The sequence below is a fragment of the Mucor velutinosus genome, assembly GCF_035048745.1.
Source record: "Mucor velutinosus strain NIH1002 chromosome Unknown tig00000093, whole genome shotgun sequence".
NCBI classification, from domain to species: Eukaryota; Fungi; Mucoromycota; class Mucoromycetes; order Mucorales; family Mucoraceae; genus Mucor; species Mucor velutinosus.
Window position 1 is genome coordinate 2959485 of NW_027041907.1, and position 24056 is coordinate 2983540.

At 40.4% G+C, this 24056-nt stretch overlaps 5 protein-coding genes across 5 annotated transcripts; all 5 read left to right on the plus strand.

Moving 5' to 3' along the window:
• Nucleotides 1-3318: 3318 nt before the first annotated feature.
• On the plus strand, nt 3319-5381 carry RPL10_2 (60S ribosomal protein L10; the record flags this gene model as incomplete). The annotated part of the gene is made up of 8 exons (XM_064822098.1): nt 3319-3668; nt 3736-3801; nt 3863-4001; nt 4058-4316; nt 4375-4428; nt 4488-4598; nt 4660-4928; nt 4989-5381. 8 exons carry the CDS (start codon nt 3319-3321, stop codon nt 5379-5381), a joined length of 1641 nt encoding a protein of 546 aa, XP_064681784.1.
• Nucleotides 5382-5770: 389 nt separating this feature from the next.
• ATC70_002729 (S10_plectin domain-containing protein) lies at nt 5771-6928 on the plus strand (the record flags this gene model as incomplete). Its single annotated transcript, XM_064822099.1, has 1 exon — nt 5771-6928. The coding sequence occupies one exon, from the start codon at nt 5771-5773 to the stop codon at nt 6926-6928; it is 1158 nt and encodes a 385-aa protein (XP_064681785.1).
• A 761-nt stretch (nt 6929-7689) lies between these two features.
• On the plus strand, nt 7690-9885 carry ATC70_002730 (uncharacterized protein; the record flags this gene model as incomplete). Its single annotated transcript, XM_064822100.1, has 9 exons — nt 7690-7783; nt 7845-8202; nt 8266-8331; nt 8399-8537; nt 8594-8852; nt 8908-8961; nt 9021-9131; nt 9188-9453; nt 9511-9885. 9 exons carry the CDS (start codon nt 7690-7692, stop codon nt 9883-9885), a joined length of 1722 nt encoding a protein of 573 aa, XP_064681786.1.
• A 2442-nt stretch (nt 9886-12327) lies between these two features.
• ATC70_002731 (uncharacterized protein) lies at nt 12328-18129 on the plus strand (the record flags this gene model as incomplete). The annotated part of the gene is made up of 1 exon (XM_064822101.1): nt 12328-18129. One exon carries the CDS (start codon nt 12328-12330, stop codon nt 18127-18129), a length of 5802 nt encoding a protein of 1933 aa, XP_064681787.1.
• A 1413-nt stretch (nt 18130-19542) lies between these two features.
• ATC70_002732 (uncharacterized protein) lies at nt 19543-20382 on the plus strand (the record flags this gene model as incomplete). The annotated part of the gene is made up of 2 exons (XM_064822102.1): nt 19543-19828; nt 19937-20382. 2 exons carry the CDS (start codon nt 19543-19545, stop codon nt 20380-20382), a joined length of 732 nt encoding a protein of 243 aa, XP_064681788.1.
• Between the last annotated feature and the right edge of the window lie 3674 nt (nt 20383-24056).

Consider the following 24056-nt stretch of genomic DNA (forward strand, 5'->3'; position numbering starts at 1 on the left):
GTCCATTACGAATCCAAGATTCTTCGCAATGTATTTAAGTCAATTATGTATTGACAATTCTTTATTTCTTTATCTTTCCATACTTCTCTCTTAAACTGAAACCAATTTGGTAACGCATGACAAGCCATGAGTTGGTCTAATATTGCAGGCATGACAACAATCAAACAAGCTGAATTTTCAGAGACCAGCCCTGTTATAAAGAAAATGGTACTAAAGAAAAACTCTTCAACAACAACAACAATATTCTTGCAGCATCTGCTGTTTAGGGAGGAATTTGACCTCAAGATTATTTTCGAGATTGATGGAATTGATCATTAATGCCAAAACTCCTCAAAATCCTGTGCCATTATACACGAACTCGCAAGTAAGGGTGCATATCATCTGGTGTTTAAACTCTTCAAAAAGAGCGTTATTCGGTCGATAATCTGTTTAGGCGAGCAGAACAGCTCAAAATTTGCATTTGGTTTGGCTGCCCTTGGAGTGATGATTAGGGAATATAAATTAACTACTGACATACAGTGTCTATTCTTGGAGCGGGTGTATAATCAGGCAGCTAATGTGATGATACATTGTCTGTCTAAAGCAACGACAAATGAAATTAACATTAAAGGTTTGGATCAACACTTGATCAAACGCCTTAAAGAAGACTACCACAAAGAACTCTGTGATATACCTGCCTGATTTACATAGTCAACGTTACATAACAAAAGACATTAGCTCTGAAAAGTTCGTAAATAAATGCGTAGCTCTCTGCTTTCTGCCTATGTAATCTGTCTCCAATTCTTGTTTTCGCTACACATCAATCCAAATGGACTGTATTTCAGGACTACGAGTAATTCGAGTCGTTGAAAATTATTCAGATAAGTGGCATTATGGTACTTTTTTTTTTTGTTTATAAAAATCATTGTCAGTACGAATCGCTTCAATAATATGCTTTAAATCATACCAAAAGTGATACATTGAAGTTTAATCACTGTAGATTCATCCAAATAGACTGAAGATGCATTGAAGAGGGATCAGCAAAATATCTAAGCTGGAATTGAATTTTACTAATCTCTCATGATTGTCTGGATCCTAGTTTGAACATTTAAAAACCTTTCAATGGATATTACACAAAGTTGTATTACATAAACAGCAGGTGTTTCTCTAAACTCTTGTATGCAGAAAAGAGCAACGAGTCCAATGGTGTAACTTTTAAAGCGGCTTCTTTACTCTGTGAAGAGTAATTTCTAAAAAATGCAAATTACGTTTTTCGAGAAAAAATCTACAAATTATCTAGTAAATCTGCTAGAGGACAGTTTTACATGATTCTTTGCGATTTTACGGTTGCTTTGAGTTTAGAAATACCATAGTAGAAAATGTCAATTTCAAGGTGAAAAACCTCATTATTTGAAATCATCAAATTTTCCCTTGCTACTACAAGGGAAAAACGGCCAAAAATCGATGATCAATTCGTTCCCTAAAAAACTGCTAAAGAGTGATCCGTAATCTAATGTCAGGTTTTAGGACATGATTGCACCTGTTTTGAGGCCGAGATCATGCTTAGTTGACGAGATATGAGTGATCCAAAACCTCATTTTTACAGTGGCGGATGCATTTGAAGGCTGTTCACTCGACAGTATGTTTTCTAATGTTCCAGTTCAAGTTTTGCGTTTGTTTATCTTGCTGAACAGTGCAATATCGAACTCTTATTCTGTCGAAAACGGCGAAATTTAAAGTGGATTTTTCTGCGTAAATTTCTTACCTCTGTGATATAGTGACATTTAACGTTTCGTAGGTAGTAAACCAAGTATTTTTGCTACATAATTGCGACAAGATGCTGATTTGGCACCAAGTGGATGTCCTTACTCAAATATACTTACGTTGAAAGAGTACAACAGATTGGCAGAGATTGCTGCACAGGGAAAAGAACAAACCACGAGAAAATAACCCTTAATTTCCAACTAAAGCTTGATGATAACATTCAGATAATACAGCATGATACATAACAATATTAGAAACTATTAAAAGAGGGCTTCTTGATGCGGTATGCTATCCTAGTTTGTAACGAAATGAAACCGCGTTCTAAGATTTCTCAATGTTACATCTATTTGGCTATGCCTCATTATAAGCAACTCATATACGCAGAATTCTATAATAATCGCGTTTCTAGCATGACCACGGGTTCGTTTTCAAGCTAGCCTTGACCAACAAAGCAACATGACATTGATCTACAAAGCAGCAATAATGTAACATGTAGTTGATATATAATTAACAAAGATCATAACATCTAGATTTTTCTTATTAGGTAACAATAGGCAGCAATCAACAGATGAATGGCAGATTATCAGGCACAATTGGATCAATAATTGTACTTTATTTTTGTTTCATTTCATGCTCATAAGCCTACCTTTTACTTTCTTGATCCATGTCACTCTGAGTGACAAGATGTAGTTTAGATAAAACGCCCTTTTTTTTACAACAACTCTCATGCGGGTGGTACAAATCTCTCTGCTCTTGAACAAGCAAACTCTTCTTAAACGCAGTGCTACCAGGAGAAACTACATACTCCTCTTGAACAAATATCAACAATGAATGTCCAGCTTCCAAGTAATTGATACTGTATCCTGTTCATCGTCAGCTGTTTGACATCTTGGTAGCCTTTGAATCCAGTGTGATGCAACAAGAAGAATAGATATGTATTACGTTACATTGAAAGAAGATTCTTTGAAATTAGGTTATAGTGAGACGAAGCCGTCAGCCCATTCACCGAGAGTTCGCATTAATCATAACTTGGTATACTATGTAAATCTGAAATTGAATCAAACAAAAGATGGCTCTAATACGCCAGAATAAACAGGTATCACATATATCCATTCTTATACATACTGATACACACTCCATGGTAATCATACCAGTTCCCTGAACTCTTCTACGCTTCCAGACTTTGGCAGGCAGTACATGTTGTGTTACAACAATGCCCCAATGACATTGAACGTTGGAAGAAAAAAGATGAAGACAACAAATCCTCTTTGCATGTACAGGATTCTACGAACCAGAAAATAGATTAAACTTTTGCCTCATCAAAGTGCAACTAGTATAAATATATAGCAACGGCCTTCTTTTTCATTTCCTTTTGTTTCCAAAATTCATAATATATGCGGATCTGTACACACATATTCGCCATCGCTTCGACTTTAGCTTTCTTTGCGACATCAACATATGCTCAAACGTATGTGACACCTCCGCCAAGAAGATCACCCAGTATGTGTTGAGAGCATATTGCTATATGATCTGTAAATTGCTAAAACACACCTTGTACCATACATAGATTGTGCCATGTTGGAGGGCGGCAAAATATACTGCTTTGGCGGTCAAACAGGCGCGGGCGATAGTTTAAGGAAATACGCTTCGTTGTTCTCACTAGACACCTCAAAGGTGCAAGGCGATTATGCATCGCATTGGGAGCAGATTACGGACACCATCAACTCTGAAATCTACACGGCGTGCCCCAGATCCAGAGCATCATTGTCAGTGACTGAAGACAAAAAGAACATGATCATTATTGGGGGTCAATTCACTCCAACAAATGGCACTCCAACACATAATGTTGTTTATAACGTAGACACAAAAACATGGAGAGCACTGCCCAATTTCGACGATGGTGAAAATGGAAATAACAGACAAATGTAAAACAGCAGAAGCAATGATCTGATGTGTAACAATTTGAAAGCTTACAGTATATATGTTGTGTAGTCAAACAGTGTCTTCAACGTGGGTACCAGATCAATCCAAATTATATTTATTCGGTGGCACAGAAGTGTAGGCAAACATGTGGTTTTTTTTACTTTATCCATTAATGTTAACTCATTATTCATTGCAGCTATACTACTCGTAGATGGTATTACGATAGTCTCTATGAAAAGAACCTCACAAATGTGCAGTTTACAAGTAGCAATCGCACATCAAAGATCGGATACTACCATATGACGACCTTGAATATTGCAGCAAATGCTTCTGAGGTACGCACATTATTGTTGCTTGAAATGATGGTCAAAGCATTAACATTTATACAAAGCCATGGCAAGTGCCAGCACAAGAGAACGCCCCTGTCTTGGCATACTACATGCAAGAGCCTGTCTACCACCCTACTTCCAAAAAGATTTTTTACTTTGGTGGAATGCTCAATAATGCGACGACTGAAGAGCTGACTGCCACCCAAAATGTGTCCATGTCTGAAATACTGACATTTGACACTGTAACTAATACTTGGGGAACTCAAAATTTCACTGGAGAACTGATACCCACTCCTCGAAGATCTCATACAGTGACCTTGCGTATGTGCTGTATAGTAAATCGAGGCTAAATATGTAAGCGTTTAACATTTATCAATAGTATCATCTGGACATGACATTCTCTTGTACGGTGGCACATTAAACGACCGTGCATGTAAGCCAATATTTCACACAAGACAAATACAATATTCTGATTGGAATGTGTATTATTAGATGGCCTCCCAGATTTCTGTTATACAGCAAACCTGCAGACTTTTGTTTGGAAGTCTTGCAATACTATTACTTTGCCCAACAAAGAAAACCCCTCTCGAACAGAGCATGCTGGTATGTATTGATTCGTTGAAAACGCTATGTTTGAATTAACATGAAACGCCTTCTCTTTTAGCTGTATTGGATGAATCAAAGAATATAGTATATATTCTATTTGGCTATCAAGACACTAAAGCTATGGTGAATACGTTTGACACTATGCTTGCAGTCAATGTTACTGATCTTGCGCACATAAGCTTTGTGGATACAAATCAACACTTGTCTACTGCAGCGGAAACCCCAACTCCAGTAACCAACGATACAGAAACAGCATCTCCAACACCGAGTCCAAGTAAAAATGGCAGGAGTGCAACTATTGGTGGTGCTGTTGGAGGTTCACTTGGGGTAAGTTTCTGTAGAGATAGTCGCTGAAGAACAGAACTAATCGTTTTATGATATATATAGGGTGTGCTAATCATTGGTGTTGTTGCCTTTTTCATCTGGAGAAAGAAGCGAGCCGAAAGAAAAGCCAAACAAGCAAGAGATGCTGCAGAGCGTATTTCAGTTGATTGGGATGCCATGGAAGGCGGTGGATACACAGAGACGTATACTATGCCTACAAACGAGAAAGACCAGCATTACCGATCTGTTACAAAGCCGTCTGGTGATTACCCTTTGAAAGCAGAAAATGAGCAATATTTCGTCAAGATAAACGGATCTGGTACCACCACATCTGCCTCGCTGCCTGTTCCTGATATAGATACCATGAAAGCCGCTCTTGTCCCTGATGGCGGTGCTGATTCTGATTTAATGACAAAGCCAGATGTATGCGCTGACGATGGAAAACGAGAAAAGTAATCACATATTTGAGCCAATGCAGCAAGCGATTAGTCTGTCTTGGATGAAAATCATCAACGAATCTATATACCAATATTCAAACCTGATTTGCTCACTGAAAATAATAAGTTAGCACAAGGCAATAAACTCTGTGGCTTTGCTTTTGATTTGGTATTCCTTGCAAAGAAGAGATTAATGCAATTGAATTAATAAGCTTTTGTTTTACATGTCGTAATTTGGTCGATAATGTGCAACTATGGCCATCCAATAGGTGTTCCTGGAAAAACTAGCCAAGGTCACAGTTCATGCTGAAATGCTATGCTGAATAATACAACTAAGGCAGGAAATCAGACCTTAAATAAGCCAAAATGTTGCTCTTGTTCTCAGTATTTACATCAGAATAAACTACTATGAACACAAAATTGGGATTTATTGGCTTGAGTGCAGGCTACAGCTGGGCAGGTAAAGCTCACTTGCCTGGGCTTCGTCTCATTAAAGATAGTCCGTACAAGATTACAGGCATTGTCAATTCAACATTGGAAGCAGCCGAGGCCAGCAAAGAGAAAAACGAGCTGCACGATGCTCAGACGTTTGGATCTATTCAAGACTTGTTATCTCAAGGGGATGTGGACACCGTTGTCGTGTCTGTCAAGGTCCCGCACCATTACGAGTATGTTCGTGCTGCATTGGAAGCTGGAAAGGACGTTGTTTGTGAGTGGCCCTTGGGAAATGGCTTGCAAGAAGCAGAGAAGCTAAGCAATCTCTCCAAGTCTAAAAACGTCAAGGCTGGTGTTGTATTGCAAGCACGCAAAGCACCTTCTATCATTAAGGCGAAGGAGCTAGTTGAATCAGGTGCCATTGGTAAGGTTGTATCCACCAACTTTGTGGGATATACAGACAAATGGTCTCAATACACAGATGAATACTTTCCGGAGTACCTGAATCAGAGAAAAAACGGCGCCAATCTGCTTGCTATACCAGTGGGCCATGATTTGGATGCAATGGCTTTTGTCTTGGGTGAATTCGAATTTCTGAATGGCATTGTCAAGACTCATTTTAAAGAAACCCTGGTAACTCATACTGATGAACATGGCAAGAAGTCGCTGACGGGAGAGACAGTTCTCAAGGATACACCAGATCAAGTTCTCGTTCAAGGCCTTTTGCAATCTGGGGCAACCGCTTCAGTTCATATTCAAGGTCTGCAGTCCTCTGAATTAACCAAAGAAAAGGGATTCAGTTGGGAAATTCGTGGATCTAAAGGCGATATAGTACTCTCCTCAAAATCGCTTTACAGTGAGCTGGAAGAAGTAGCTATCCAAATATCCAGACTAGACGGCAATGGAAATGCTCTACCTGTGGAGGACCTCGCTGTTGAGTACGATCCTGTAGCTGGAAATATGAAAACCTATTACCAAGATTATGCTGAGACCAAGAACTCTCAATATGCTCAACCACAGCTGAACAAGGTTACCGGCTTTACTACGTTTGATGATGCTGTTATCCGCCATCGACAGATTGAGGCTATTCTTAGATCATCAAAATCAGGCAAACGGGAGACTTATATTTGAATCGTTGCAATGAATAAACCCAATTTTTGAAGTAATATGAATTTGTTGTCTGATGTGTCCCTGCTGGTGCTTTTACTGGAAGCCAAATCTAGCCTCCTGTATGAATAACTTTCTAACGGTTGCACAGGTTATTCTGCACTGAATTAACAGAATTTCTTCTTACATCTCACATCCATTAAAGGCAGGTAAAACAATCCTTCTTACCAAGCATTTCAAAATGCAAGTAATAGGGATTTAACGAGTGAAATGCGACAATTCTTTGACGCATTCATGATTTAAATCAACAGTGGCAGAGCAAATAAATGCTCTGCACCACGTTACATGAAAAAAAAAGATTCCTTGAATCAGTTTTGCAACGGTGGGACAAGACATTCAGCACGTTTACCGAGAACTTTCATGAAATTTGACTTGTTACAAAGGCTTTAATAAGTGATACGTAGCCCTGTCATACATTCTATGACAAAGAACTGCATGAGATCTCATTATTGTATCATTTCAGTCAAGGACAGATCCAAATATAAGTTTATAGTCTGTTGAATTATACAAAGTATGCGACAGTGATATCGCTCCAAGAGACATTGAATGTCAGTGAAGGTGAGGCAAAGAAGAATGAGTCCACATTTTTATGTAGGAATGATTGGACTCCACAACCCAAAAGAGTGATTCAAAGGTTGCGCCATGTCGAACACCAATCAATATATAAAAATACGAAGCCCCTTATCGCTGCTTTTCTTTCTTTCTTGGTTTCCAGAAATCAACCAATGCAGATCTGCACATACACTATAGCTTTTGCTCTTATTACAACACTAGTAAATGCTCAATCATATGTTACGCCTGCTTTAAGACGATCCCCCAGTATGTCTCGAAAGAATTATTAAGAACTTCATATCAGCAAGCTCACAAACCTCTTGCACAGGTTGCGCCATGCTGGATGCTGGTAAGATTCATTGCTTTGGCGGTCTAGCAGGTGCTGGTACCACTGGAAGACTCGATGCCATATTATATACACTCGATACTACAAAAGTCCAGAGCGACTATGCAACACATTGGGAAGAGCTTACAGACTCTATCAATTCGGAAATCTTCACGACTTATCCAAGAACACGAGCATCAGTGGCTGTTACGAGCGATAAGAAGAACATGATCATTACAGGAGGAACTTTTGGTGTCATAAGTGGCACTCCAGTCCGAAATCTGGTTTACAACATCGATACAAACAGTTGGAGGGCATTACCAAATTTTGATGATGGCGTTAATGGCAATGATAGACAAATGTGAAGAACCAAAAGACAAATATCCACCTAACACTTTTACTGACATGATGTATGTCTATATAGTTATGTTGAAGCTACAAGTTGGGTTCCAGATCAATCCAAAGTTTATGTTTTTGGTGGCACTCAAGTGTAAGCAGGCATATAGCTTCAATAATGCACGCGACAGCTGACTCTGAATCTCTCAATGATACTACAGTAAGCCTGCTTATAGATGGTATTATGATAACGTTTTGAACAGAAATTTGACAAATGTGATATATGCAAAAGATGATGCATCATCGAAGATTGGATATTACCGCATGACAACCCTGGATATTGCAGCACATGCTGCCACAGTAAGATCATAGTAGAGTTAAAAGGAATCACAGCTACAGCATTAACACATATGCAGCCATGGCAAGTGCCAACGCAGCAGAATCCTCCTGTTTTTTCATACTATATGCAAGCATCTGTATATCATCCTTCTTCAAAGAAGATTTTCTACATTGGTGGACTAGTCAATAATGCAACGACTGAAGAGATAGCTGCCACTAGAAATGTATCCATGTCTGAAATAACAACATTTGACACTGCAACTGGTGCTTGGGGAACTCAGAATTTCACTGGAGAACTGATTCCTTCTCCAAGAAAATCTCATACAGTGACATTGTGTATGTCTTGAAATCGCAATTGTAAATGAACGACTATAAAATAACACTCGTATAGTACCTTCAGGGCAGGACATTCTCATGTATGGAGGCACACAAAACGACGATTCTTGTAAGTTGATATTCTACTTGAAGCATGCGAAACCCTTCAACGCAAAGTGATTTTATTAGACGGTGTAGCAGATTTCTGCTACACAGCAAACCTACATACATTTGTATGGACATCTTGTAATACTATAACATTGCCCAACAACAACCCTCCCACACGAACAGAGCACGCTGGTAAATATATTGACTCATATTACCGTTGATTTCATTCGTATTAATTGTATTTATAGCCGTGTTGGATGAATCCAAGAAAGTAGTATACATTTTATTTGGATATCAGGAGCTGAGATCCTTGGCAAACACCTTCAATACAGTGCTTGCTATCAATGTGACAGATCCCAAGCGAGTCAACTTTATAGATACTTCACGAAAGCTGTTCACGGCAGCAGAAGAGCCAACTTCAGCAGCAGATAATAAAAAAGATAACTCACAAACAGCAAATCCTAGCAATGATGACAGTATAACCGTGGGCGCTGCTGTCGGGGGATCGCTTGGAGTATGTTGTCGATGACATCTGGTTCATCTATAGGGTAGCTGACAACTTCTTATATAGGGTCTGCTGTTGATTGGCATCGCTGCATTTCTCGTCTGGAGAAAGAAGCTAACTGACAAGAAGAAAAAGCTCGCCAAGCAAAGGCAAGAAGAGGAGGCAGAGCAGTTGTCTGTTGACTGGGATGCTATTGAGGGAGGATTCACAGAATCATGTCCTATTCCTATAAATGAAAAGGACCAACAGTATTTGAAGCCGTTTGATCCATCAGTTCTTACCGAGAATAAGCAGCAGCCTCTGGTCATGAAAAGTGAATCTGCTGAAAGCACAATGGCTTCGTTGCCCGTTCCTGACGCCGTCGCAAATGAAGTTTTGGTTCCTGATGGTGGGGCCCTCAGTGAGCTCATGACAAAGCCAGACGTACTCAGCAGACAGTGACAAATATAACTGCCATGCGCTATATACTACAGTAGCGTCAACAGCAATGAAATGTCTATAGTTCATCCAGCTACTTTAAATTTGGTGCAAGTCAGAAACTTTGAGTTGATATAGAGTGTAATAAATATGGAGTCCAAGATGAATGTACTAGCCTCATTAAAGTGCCAGGAAATAGCTAGGCCAAATGCCGTAACAGCTGGTTTGGAGGAAGTTTATTTTATTAAAATTCATCTCAACAATTTATAATGATTTACAAAACTTGTCTATGGAATTATTTGGCTTAACTGCATTTTCTGGCTCAATCGTCAGCTTGGAATCCGTCAAAATTCTCGTTATACGCCTCAACATATCTCATACTGCAACTGTAGTATATTTGGAGCTGGGATACATCGTAGGTTTGTTCCAAAAATTCTGGCAAGTTTTTCGATGATTTTGCACGAAACCCTTTTTTAGTGTATCTTTGCAAACACTCATTGGACTTGCATAAAACGAAAATAATTCAATAGCGCTACCTTATATCCGTTATGCTACAGGTGCTTTAGGTACCAGATGCACGTTCCCTTCATGAATTTGCTCAGAATCTTATGTTTTATTTGGCTACAAGCAGGAGATATATAAAATTCAAAAAATAAATCTATAAAAACCATACCATCGTATAGAGAATTGAAAAAGAAACAAAGGGTAATAGGCTTCAAATTCACGTTCACAGTGAAATCCTGCGATACGGCCCTTTGAAAATTGATCATTTAGAATATTTTCCCACTTTGAACATGCCCTACTCAACCAAAATACCCTCTACAACTTTTACTACGCATACATCTTACATTCATATTATAATTTAAAAACTTTTTACTAACGGCATCTATCCAAAGTTAACCATTTTCTAAAGTCATTGATTTCTCAACAACCATGCTACCTACACAAGATTAATTTGCACCATCGTTTAAAGGGCCAAAAACTGGTATAGGAATATGCTAGTTTCAAGGCTCTGGCATTAATATTTGGAAAATCGATTTTCGATTGTCCAAAAGTCAAAAACCTCAAAATTAAAAAAAACATTTTGTACATCCAGGTCCTCATAGGTAAAAAAATTAGAATCTTATAAAATTTAAATATGTTGTAGAATAATGATATTGGAGCACATCCTAAGTGGGAACATTATACTGGAAATGCATACTTCATGAGATAATCAACATTGGAGATGCTATTTTTAAGCGGGGGAATATGCATACTTTAAATTGGGAATCTTATTATTCCTGAACAAAGCAAGCTACAGTTGTCTAGTCTTGACAACAAAATTTTTCAACATGTCAGGTATCTATTGATAACTTAAAACCAACAAGTTAATATGGCCCTTTTCGTACGCTCCGATTTTTAAAATGCTCGGTCAAATTCATCCTTGTGTGGTGTACACGTGCAGAAGGTCAACGGAGCTTCACTTTCTATTGTTCTGAATGATGGTCCATGGGATTCCAAAATCTATCGACCTTAAAATTACGCGTTTCGTGATAGTAAACACCTCTTCAAACTTATATGAAACTTGTAAATAATTCAAAGGAGAATACAACGGTATCCATTTCAAGTCTCTGGTGTACATTGTTGTGCCAGAAGGGCTACAACTGTCTATAAAGATTAAGGTATTCTTGATGGGTAGATATGTCTGTGTTGTGCAACAACATGGACAAGCTATGATAATTGAAGTGAATCTCGGCTATCTAAATGCTGAGGTTCACCAGATGTGATAAGCGTTGTACAAGATAAATTGCTACTTTGGCATTCAGAACTTAGTATAAATAGAATATCTCTTGTCTTCATCAATAAATCTTTAGTTTTTGTGTCTGATCTTATTCAAATAAGTCTTTTCTTATTTTTATAATATCGAACATTTTTTATAAGCTACAAATAATAATCCTTTTATTCTTTGTGCTTAACAAATTGTATGTTGCATACAAGCATGCATCTTAGGCTACATTCACTTTCTCCTCAAGCCACCTTTTACAGTGTAGCAGCATAGATGATGTTTATCGTATCACATCACATCTATGTTTACAAGTCCAGTCAATTGTGTGTGCACAGGTGCCTCAGGAACTACAATACATTCAATCTCCCCAATGTCAAAATATCGAGATCCACCTACACTACATGAAACATACCGACTTAGGTGGCCTCTCAACAAGCTATACCAACAATCCATAAGGCCCCAGTGGCCTGCTATTTATATACCATCTCAACGTAGTAGTCATTGACCAGGGATCTACCATATTTAAGCAAGCTAGATGCCCTGTAATAAAGAAGCTCTTTGCTTTCGTTTTAGATACAGTTGACAACTGATTATTATCATCGACTTATTATTACGAATTCATCATTTTTTTTTAATCAAAACCTTGATTGTATCAATACTACTACTCTTACTACTACTACTTCTCAATTTTGTATACTCTGATGTCTGCTCAAAGTACCACCACACCCCCCAGTTCCGAATCTAAGCCTGCTGGAAACACTGAGCTGCGTCCTTCAGACGCCAGTGCCACCAAGGCTGTAGATATTACTGGCCCTTCTCAGTTTTTTCTCGCTGAAACGTCTCAGAAATTGGGTGGTCAAGCTGGCGAAGCTCCCACTACTACTGCTAGTGATGCGATGGACCTCGACCCCCCTTCCTCTGCTAGTTCATCTTCGAGTGATGTGGATCTTCAAGGTCGCACTGATCAGTTGAAGCTAATTGTTGACAATCAGCTCGCCGAAGTTCAGCTTCTCTCTACGACCTTGCTCCTCGAGCAAAGTGAGGAGGCCAGAGCCCAGGCCCTAGCTCGGTTGATCCAGTTGAATACGTCCATTCAAAGTATCATACAGATTCGAGATTGTTTGCTTGCATCCAAAGCTACTGCAAATGATAACCTCGTTTCTTCGGCTGCTGCTTCGTTTGGCTCATCCTCAGTCGATGGAGTCAAATCCAACAAGAGCGCCTCTGTACCGGTTTTCTTTCCCAACAACTTACCTGCATTTCAGTGGGTTGGTATGGATGAATTCGACCCCAAAAGCCCTATATTTCCTACAGTCGACGCTTGTCTGTTGAAGTTTGAGGATGTCATGTTCGCTTACAAGATGGATTTCGACAAGGAATATGCTCGCTTAGTACCACCTATGCTGTCTCCAGAACAACGTACTTGGTACGGCTCGTTCACTTCTGCTTGCACTGCTCCTGCATCGTGGAATGATTTCAAGTCGGCTATCAAGGCTCGTTATGGCATTAGCGTATTGGAAGAACGTCAACGTTGTGCGTCTGATTTGTTGAGCATTCAACTTTTGCCCGGTGAAAACGTGAAGGCCTTTCTTGATCGTTTTACTGACTTGCGTCGTCGATCCCTGGATCAAGCCCCATCCGATTACTTGTTGGCTAAGTTGTTCCTGGATGCCATTCCTTGGGTAGTCAAGGATAAGATCAACACCATCCGTCAATCCAAGGGCATCATTGATAGTTACGATGTTGACATTATCGTCAGTATCGCTCGTGAATCACTATCAACTATGACCGCAAATGAGATTGCTGCCATCTCAGCACCCGCTTTTGCTCGCACTGCTGCTGGATCTGCCGCATCACAATGGGCTCCAGTTGCGTCCCCCCGCCGCTCACATACCATGAAGGCATCATCCTCATCTACTGATGGTCCTGCCGCTGTGTCTCGTGCTGGTGTCTCTTCTGGCCGCGTGGGCAAGCCTCACTTCAAGGCTACCAAGTCGTGCACTTTCCACCATGGAAAGCCTCACAACCATGACACCTCGGAATGTAAGCTCTTCTTGGAAGAGTTGAAAAACAAAGGTGGTGCCAACTCAATGCCAACCAGCAACCAAGCATCGGGTCGTCGTTACATGATGTCGCTTGCGGATGCCAAGGCATCAGATCGATGCCGTACTTGTGGTGCCCACAATTACTCTGCTGGTCCCCATGAGTGCAACACGGCTGTGCGTACTGGTGATGCTCCTACTAGTACTTTACATCGTTTTGGTATGCTGCGCCTTCAAGAGGGCGTGGTGTCGTCTGCTACCACCGCTGGTAGCACTGCTATTGCAACTGCTCCTGCTGTTGATCCTACTGTGGGCTCGTTGCCTGAGGCTGGTGCAGCCAAGTTCTGCAGATACCATCCAAATAGCAAGACCCATAGCACTGACGACTGTGTTGAGCTTTTGCAAGTGATCAAAAAGAACCCTCCGCGTTCTCAATCTCGTCTTGCTGTTGAGACCAATGGTGGCCGCAGTGCCGCATTGTCGTCATCGTCTATTTCGTCTCCTCAAGCCCAACCTACTACTGGTAATTCTGTTGTTGTTCAGGAAGATCAGCAAAGTAACAACAACTCGAGTGAATCTGGTTCCTCGTTGTTGGTGCCCGCTGCTGTTGCTAAACAGAGTCGTCACGATCAAAGTGATTGCCACTCGGCTGTTGAGCCTATGGACATTGATCTACATACTGCAGTTCATGCACACAAATGTAAGGATAATCAACGTTCCATCTTGCCTGTTAATAAGTCTAATTCACTTCTTATTCCGCTTGTCGTAGAATCGCACAAGGTATATGGTGTTTTAGATACGGGATGTACATTTTCAATTTGTTCCCCTCGTTTCGCCAACCAGCTTCGTGTTCAAATCAACCGCTCTGTTCATGGTCAGGTCCAGTTAGGCCATACAGACAGTGTTAAACCTCGTATTGGCACTTGCTCACTTAAAATCTCGTATAATAAACGCAGTTTTATTCACACATTTGAGATATTTGATTTCTTTACTGATTCGGATGATTGCCCCATGTTGCTTGGGTTGGATATCATGCCTGATCTACAGATTGGAATCACTGGCCTTGCTTCAACATGGTTTGAAGAGCTTGGACCCAGACTTCCCGACCCCATTGATCCTGACATCGAGCCTAATAACGATCCATACGGATCACCTGCTGAGCGTGCAAAGGCTTTCAAACCTATTGAACAGTTATTGGTAGAAAATGCTGCCATTGATCTTGCCACTACTCATTGTAACTTGCCTGGTGCGATTGTCCAACTCGAGACAATCCCTGGTAAGGTTGCCTATCGTGCTCCCTATCCTATTCCAGTTGTCTATAAGGAAGCTGTGTCTAAGCAGTTGATGGAGTGGGAACGAGATGGTGTCATTGAGCGCAGTCCAAGTCATAATGGCTGGAATTCTCCTTTGCTCGTCGTTGCCAAAAAGAATTCTAATGGTGAATATTCGTTTGACAAGCCACGTATTGTTGCTGACGTTCGCCTACTCAACCAAATCTTGGTCTCCACTGACAAGTACATTATGCCTCGCATTGATGAGATCCATGCTCGTCACAGCCGCGCTGTCATGACAAGTTCCATCGACATCAAAAGTTTCTTCACGAGTTTCTTGGTCGATCCACGTCATCGCCACAAGTTAACCTTTACCGATCCATTCACGCAAACGCAATGGGTCCACAGGAAGGTGTGCTTTGGAGTAAATTTCATGGGCAATTTAGCTATGCGCTTGATATCCAATTTGTTTACCGACATGCTTGATCAGGTGTCACTTTATATCGACGATTTAGGGTGCCTTACGTACACTGACTCTCTGGATGAGCACGTTGCGTTAGTCGCTGAGGTGATCCGTCGTCTGACCAAGGCTAATCTCCAAATTAACCAGGACAAGTTTGTGTTTGCTCAGCGCAGTACTCATGTGCTGGGTTGGAGCATCATTCAGAACCGCCTTGTGCCTGACGCTCGCAAATTGACCAATTTTCATCTGTGGCCTATACCTACCACTGGTAAGCAGCTGATGAAGTACTTGGGGTTTTGCAATTACTTTCGAAATGTCATCCCTGGATACAGCGAACTGGCAGCACCTCTCGATGCATTGCGCAATTGTAAATCCCTTTCTGGTTTGTGGACTGATGCGCACACCAAGGCATTCAAATCGTTGCAGGATGCTCTGTCATCTCCAGTCGCTCTCAGCCCAGTTGATTTTCGTTACAAGCTGCACGTCGCTACTGATGCCTCAGCTACTGCTATCGGTGGTATCATCTACTACATCAAGGATGGCGTGGTTCATTACGTTGTCATGGCGAGTCGTAAGCTTTCCCCTTCTGAAATGGCCTATTCTACCACCAAACGTGAGTTGCTTGCCATTGTCTACATGCTTACCAAATACCACAAATGGCTTTTCGGTATTGAGTTTGTCTTGCACACAGATCATCGCTCTTTAATCTGGCTTCAAACGCAAAGTACGCCCAACATGATGCTGTTGACGTGGTATGAAAAACTGTTCTTTGATTACAAGTATGAGCTGGTTCATATCCCTGGTACGCGTAACCTGTTACCTGATGCACTCAGTCGGTTATTCACCTCTGACGATGACGAGGGTGGCAATAACCTGGGTGGGGGTAATCGTTATAACAATCAAAGTATTATGCTACCTGAAAAAAAGCGTAAACCTACGCGAAAGAACAAACATGGCTTCACCAACGCCAAAGAGTCCCAAGTCACTCAATTTTCTCTTGCTAAGCCCAATCACTCCAATCGTACGCAGTTCAAACGCAAGAAGCAGTTCAACAATCAAAAGCAATTGCAGCAGCTTTCCTTTGGGATGCCAACCGAATTGGATCCACACTATTATTCCAAGGAATTGAATGATAGCAATGTTGATATTTTTGATGCGAGCACCTACAACATGCCATCTGTCAGCGCTCAAGATTTAAAGAATCAACAGACTGCTGATGCCAAAATTTCATACAATGGTTCATCTGGTGGACAGTCAGATTGTAATGCTCTTATTTCACGTGCTATGAAATATGCTGATTACATGACTCCTCCGAAGAAGGATCGTCTAGAGCTTGTTATGCGAGTGCATTTACTCGGTCATGTGGGCATCAATTCAATGGAAAAGATTTTGCACAATGATTACAAGGTACATTGGACCAACATGCGCAATGACATCGCCACAGTAACCAAGGATTGTCATGCTTGTCAATCGCATGGTATCTACCAAGTGGGATATCATCCTCCTCGTAGCGTGTTGCCAGACAATGTGTTCGATCATATAGCTATCGATTTAGGTGATTTCGCTACGACTTCCACCTCGGGCAATAACTTCCTGCTAGTCATTGTCGATTATTTCAGTCGATTCACCATTCTACGAGCTCTTCCTGATAAGAGTCCAATCACTGTTGCAAGAGCATTGCTTAGTGTATGTTGTCTATTTGGATTTCCCAAGCGACTCACTAGTGACAATGGCTCTGAATTTGTTGGAGCATTTATGAGAGAGTTCAGTCAGATTAGTGGCATGGATCGCTTGACCTCGTTGCCGTACGCTGCACAAGCTAATGGTGTTGTCGAAGCGTATGTGGGCATTTCAAAACGATCTATCATTAAATCATTGACACACGATGCTGCAGAACCTGAGGCATGGGATGAGTATCTCGATGTCATTCAGTATGCCATGAACATTCAATACGCTAGATTGCATCAATCGCAGCCGTTTGCTATCATGTTTGGGCGTGCCCCAAATCTCTTCCAGGATTACACTCAATTGCCTAATGCTGACCAGACACCCGAGGATCCTACCAAGGAAGTCATTGATGCCCGCTTACAGAACATTAAGGATGTGGTAATCCCTGCCATCCATAAGCGTATCAAAGAAACACAATTGCGCGACCATGAGCGCTTCGAAAAGCATCACAAGATCATTGAAGAGAAGTATCCCATCAATTCAAAGGTCATGCTCTTCGACCCTGTCAGATCAACTAAACTTCACCCCAGATGGCTCGGTCCATATTTCATCAAGAACTATACTCGCAATGGTAGTTATACTTTAGCCGACATTACTGGTGAATTGCTGCCCCGTGATGTGCCTACCCAGCACATTCGCGTTGTCGATTTCTCGGACAATCATGTTACAAAAGGCTTACTTCCTCGCCACTATGAAGTGCAAGCCATCATCAATCATCGCGTTGAAAGAAAGACTGGTCGAATGAAGTTTCTTGTCAATTGGGTAGGTTATCCGTCCTCGAAGGACAATACCTGGCAATATGAAAGCGATTTTGATTCCAAACGACCTATTCGCGACTACTGGGATCGCATTGCACCGGATCACAAGAATCCCAATCGACTCCTTCCCAACACTGTCAATAAGCGCAAGATTTATAGTCGTCGTAAGCATGCAGGACCGTCCGTCACATTGCGTTATCCGTCGATTCCAAACTCTCGTAACCACAACATTCAGCAATAGCCGTGATCTTTTTGTCCTTGATTTGTTTTTTTTGGCCTGAATATGGTTTTTTTTTACAAGGTTTTTCTTCGATCTGCTATTCCCTTTGCTGCTATCATCTTCTGATAACCTCTCCTCGTATACCCCATGTATGTTGTTTTTTTTGGCACCATCTCGGTTTTTTTACTTCATATTGGTTTCCATCGCTTTGCCTGTCTACCTGTTTGTATCGCCTTCTTGTTTCTTGGTTCTGTCTCTTCGTTCTGTGTTGTATCCTCGATTATTGCATTCGGCTCGTATGATATCCTAGTTTGTGGCTGGTCGAAAGCTGGGTGGGGGTAATGTTGCATACAAGCATGCATCTTAGGCTACATTCACTTTCTCCTCAAGCCACCTTTTACAGTGTAGCAGCATAGATGATGTTTATCGTATCACATCACATCTATGTTTACAAGTCCAGTCAATTGTGTGTGCACAGGTGCCTCAGGAACTACAATACATTCAATCTCCCCAATGTCAAAATATCGAGATCCACCTACACTACATGAAACATACCGACTTAGGTGGCCTCTCAACAAGCTATACCAACAATCCATAAGGCCCCAGTGGCCTGCTATTTATATACCATCTCAACGTAGTAGTCATTGACCAGGGATCTACCATATTTAAGCAAGCTAGATGCCCTGTAATAAAGAAGCTCTTTGCTTTCGTTTTAGATACAGTTGACAACTGATTATTATCATCGACTTATTATTACGAATTCATCATTGTATCTATTTTGATACATTTTTTTATTACAAACAAAAAATTATAATAGATAACAGATCAATAGGAAATCAACTACTGTAGGGGGAAAAACTGTCCCGTTCGTTCAAATAATCTTGAGTTTTACCCAGTATATTGCCAAAACTCAGAAAACAAAGCTACCCCATACTGCGTTCGATAGAACAGCCTATAGGGATTACAGCAACATAAAAATCTTATGGCTGGACTATATTTTAATCCCAGTATAACCAGCTAAAGTGAGACGTGGCAAAAATGTTAGGTGGGTAATTCTAGATGATATAAAATGGTTGATATTTTTACTTCCAATAGACGTATTGAAGAAATTTAAAAAACTACCCGCGGTATGCTCAGGATATCTAATATCCCAGGAGCACTCTAAAAGTATAAAAGAAGCTAGTTTTTTCATATTTTTTTCTTTATTTCTTTGCTTTCTTATTTTTTTTCAAAACTTTCATTTTGCCTGCTCGTTTAACACAAGATTTGCGCAACATTCTCCAATCTTTGCTCCAACGTGGTCTTTCGCTTTCAAAGATAAAGAATTTGTATCCAGGAGTGGGTAACTCTACTCTTACAAGGCTCAGAAAATTATATTGCCCTGACCCAGCTAGACCTCTTGGCGGAAGACCGAAAAAACTTGGTGCTAAAACTATGTCCCTAGTGTCAAGAGAACTTCGATCAGGTGCTTTAGATAATTCCCGAGCAGCACAAGAAATTTTAAGATCGATGGGCCATGATATGTCAATTAATGGCATCCACAAGTCATTGAGACGAAATGGACTTAAATCTCGTAGAAAAGTAAAGACCAATTTTGTTAGCAAGACAAACAAGCGGCTTCGATTGGCATGGGCTAAAAAGCATAGGCATCTTACTATTGCTGATTGGAGTCGTTGGGTGTTTTCGGATGAAACAAGAATAAACCTTTGGGGCTCAGATGGTAATTCTTTTTACTGGACGAATGGTGGCCGAATCATGCAGTCGTATTAAGTCAAGTCTCAGTTGCAGGGAAATGACGGTGGGGTCATGTTCTGGAGTTGCATAACAGCGGAGAGTCCTGGTTATGGTACTACCATTATTGAAGGCTCAATAAACTCGGACTTGTATGTCGATATTTTGAAGACATCATTGGTCGACACTCTTGAGCACTTTGGGAAGGCACCGTCTGATGTGCGATTCCAACAAGGCAGGGCAACACCGCATACCTCAGGCACTACTAAGCAATGGTTCACCGACAATGGGTTTAACCTAGACGAAATCATGGATTGGCCACCCCAAAGTCCCGATCTTAATCCCATTGAACATGTCTGGCATCTCCTAAAGCTTCGTCTTAATAAGTATCCTACTAGGCCCTCTACAAAAGAAGAATTAGAGCGGCGTATTAACATTCAGTGGTACAAAATAACAGAAAAAGAGTGCCAGAAATATATTGATAGTATGCCTGCCCGAATCAAGGCTGTCATCAAGAGCAAAAGTGGTTCAACTCACTATTAATGATTTTATAATAAAATGTACATTTTTCTATATTTATTTTTTAACCAATAAAATCATTGGATTTTAGTTTTTGAAAAAGTTATAATTATGTATAGATAGCACTACTTTCTCTCATTCAAACGATATATATTTCGACTTTGTATACAAGGAAATGACCAAAAGCTTGTGCAAAAAGACAAAATTTTAAACGAACGGGACAGTTTTTCCCCCTACAGTAGCTGTAACTCTTCGTTGTTCCAACCTCTCAGCCAATCAGATTGCTTGAAAACTCCGCTGACCTAAAAAAATTTGCGAGGGTTTCCCCCTGTTTTGATGTGAGGCAAAATTTTAAGCGCCGCTATATATAGCAATATAGCTACTGCTATCATCAAACTTCCCTCAGGTGCTAGAGCATGCCTTACTTACACCACCTAGCTTTAAATTCAGGCATTGAGACCCTCAATCATCACTAAAGTAAGTAGCGATAACCAAGTGGAGGCAGCCTATCCACCTCCTAGCCTCGGATAAAGTCTTGTTGAGCTTCAGGGATAGGCACATCCACACAACGTAAAAAGAGTATGCTTCAAAGAAACATAAAAATAATAAAAGAATGAAGAAAAGAACATACTACTATAAGCGTATAGTGGTATGTAGGCAAAAAAAAGGCACTCACACGAAGCGATTCAAAGAAAAGCGTAACGAATACAACACCAAAGATGTTCAAAAAAGCTCGTTGTTTTTGCAAGAAAAATGCATACATGAGCAACGCGCATGGTAGTAATAGTCGGATGTAAAGCAACATGGCACAAATACGCACAACTGCAAAAGCAACAGTGGTATTATAAGCTTGCGATACAACATAATGACTAATGTTGTTTCATGTGAAGCCACAGAGGAAGCACCACCAACAAAAGAAAAAGAAGAAAAAAGCGCAACAAGGCAAACATCATGAATGCATTATCACAAGAAAGGAAGTAATAATATAAGCGTTCAAAGAAGTTATACATCATTGCAACCAGAAGAAAGAACATACTTACCGCATACCACAGCCACAGATAAACCAGAAGAGTATAAGCAATCACCGGAGACAGACCGGAGAACGAGCATGCACCAAAGACAGTAGACCGGGAGAGACCATTTTAGCAGCAGCAGCAGCAGCAGCAACAACACCAGCACCATAGACAAACTAAAGAACAAGCGCCATCAGCAGAGACCAGACAAAGACCAAAGAAGCTATTTACGACTTTTTACCACCACAGATAGACCAGAGAATATGCAATCACCAGAGATAGACCAGAGAACGAGCATACATCACAGATAGCAGACCAGAAAAGACCAGGCTAGCAGGAGCAAAGCCAGCAGCAAGACCATCAGCTAGACCATCAGCAAGCACCAGCTGCAAGACCATTAGCAACACCAGCAGCAATACCAGCACAGTAGAAAAACCGAAGAACAAGCGACACCAGAGACCAGACAGAGACTAAGGAAGCAACCTCCAGAGACAGAGACCAAAGAAGCGACTACCAGACATAATGACCAATGAAAAAGACAACAGAGATAGCAGAGAAGTAATGACAACATTACCCACTCAAACGAGCAAAAAATTATTAAAACCTAATAATCAAACTCAATTAATATTACTTCTACGCCTTCCAGTGCTCGTTATCGAATGGTATCTAATATATTCCACTTCAAAGAAGCAGTATCAAGTCGTTCCAACAGTACAATACAGCGTTATCAGAAGCTAGAGTGTTATTATCAATCAAACGGTTTCCAAAACCACCATGGTTTGATACTAAACGCGTTTTGCAAAAAGGAAAAAAAAGGGGGGTTTAGGAAAAATGAGAGGGCGCCTTATCCGACGTCACGACCAGTAGATTTGGTCTCAGTTTTCTGCCGCGGCAGCTGTATTTTCTAAACTTTAATCTTCAGTTGCGTAGTGGGTGTTTTCGTGTTCAAACTTGACCTGATTTGACATCCTTTGAACGTTTTTGCCAAATTTGACTATAAAAACTGTCGTTGTCACACCCAAATTTCTAATATAACTTTACAGAACAAAAGAAGCTGCATCGAATGGTGCTAAATACAATCAGCTTTATGACCGAAAATAGTGAGAGATTTGCAAAAATATGAAAGCAGGTTTTCTGTGAATATGTCAAAAGCTAGCATATACAAGTCTCATAGAAGCAGCTTCTAGTGTTGCGTTGCATCTTTACGATCAATTTGATCCGATATTTATCATAGAAAAAGTCGCCATTTTCGGGGTGAAAAACGCGATCGTTTGATTTTCAAGAATATTCCCTTGCTAGTACTCATGTAAAAACGACAATTTTCATGAATTTGCAATGACCCAAACAAATTTGAGATAAGGTATCAGTAAGTAAAACGTAACCAAGAAGAGACGTTTGGCCTTGTTCCGAGCGTCCACAACGCTTTGTAGCCTGAGTTATTCGTGCTTCAAAATGGCTAAGTTTGGACAGAATTTGGCCTAAAAATAAGGCGTAGTATGTTGTGCTCCCAAAGAAGTAAGTAAATTATAGTTCTTTCTAATGTCCCTGGTGTTCTTAATTGTACGGATCTCAATTCCTAAGTTATCTACGCTTTTATTCTAACTCTTCTGATGATCAGATTTGTTTGAGATGATGCTTGAATACAATGATTTTAAAACTTGAGCGTCAGTGATACTATGCAAATTTGAATCTTACGACTTGTTGCTCGGATTGACCAAGATGCTTATTGGGTTAACAGAACACTTTTAATGTTTGTCCACAACAGAGATGCCATATCTAGCAGCGAAATTAGACTTAAAGTCTATTCACAATGCTAAACACTCATATTTAAGGAGAAATGTCTGAAACCTGACAGGCTGAGTCGGTGTCAGCACGATGATTAGGAGGATCAAACAACGAAACCCTGTATCATAGTCGAGCGAGTAAAAAATCGTGATACCTACAAATCCTGTGATACAAGAGTCGACATCAACAAATTATAGTTAAATCAGGGTTGAGTAGTTTCAAGGAGCTATGTGGAATACATCCACTCTGACCAGTATTCCGACAGTTCATCCAGTTATCTGATTTAGATATAGACTATATGTGCACTGGATTAGATGTACGATACGGATTATACTATAAGAAGATATGAGCTTCAGATACGCTAGTACTATAAGATTCATACTATATAAAATATAGGCTTTAGATGGCACCACGGACATGGATGGCGCTATAGACTTATACATGTATTCCGACATTGACTACGGATGTTTACCATATCTGGATAGGCACCAAGATTAATGCAATAAGAGCTTGTTGCTTCAGATGTGCACTTCATGATCCACGCTATAAGACACATGCTTATATCCGTGATACTAGCTACAGATACTTCATGTACTACAGACTTGTACTATATATGAGGCATGCTATAGACATGCATACGATATGCTATAGACATGCCATATATTCAGATACGTACTAAAGATGTATGCTCAGCGATATACACTCAGATATGTACTATTGATATAGACTAAGAAGACTCTACCTATCGGATACATGCTACTAGATCGATATTAATTATCTTTATAGAAAGGATAGATCAGGGTACTTTGGATGAAAGTCTAATTATTCATCCAGGCAAAGCTAAATCATGATTAGCTTGCTGGAGTTGTCTTTTAGCATGATTAGACATTAGTTGATCTG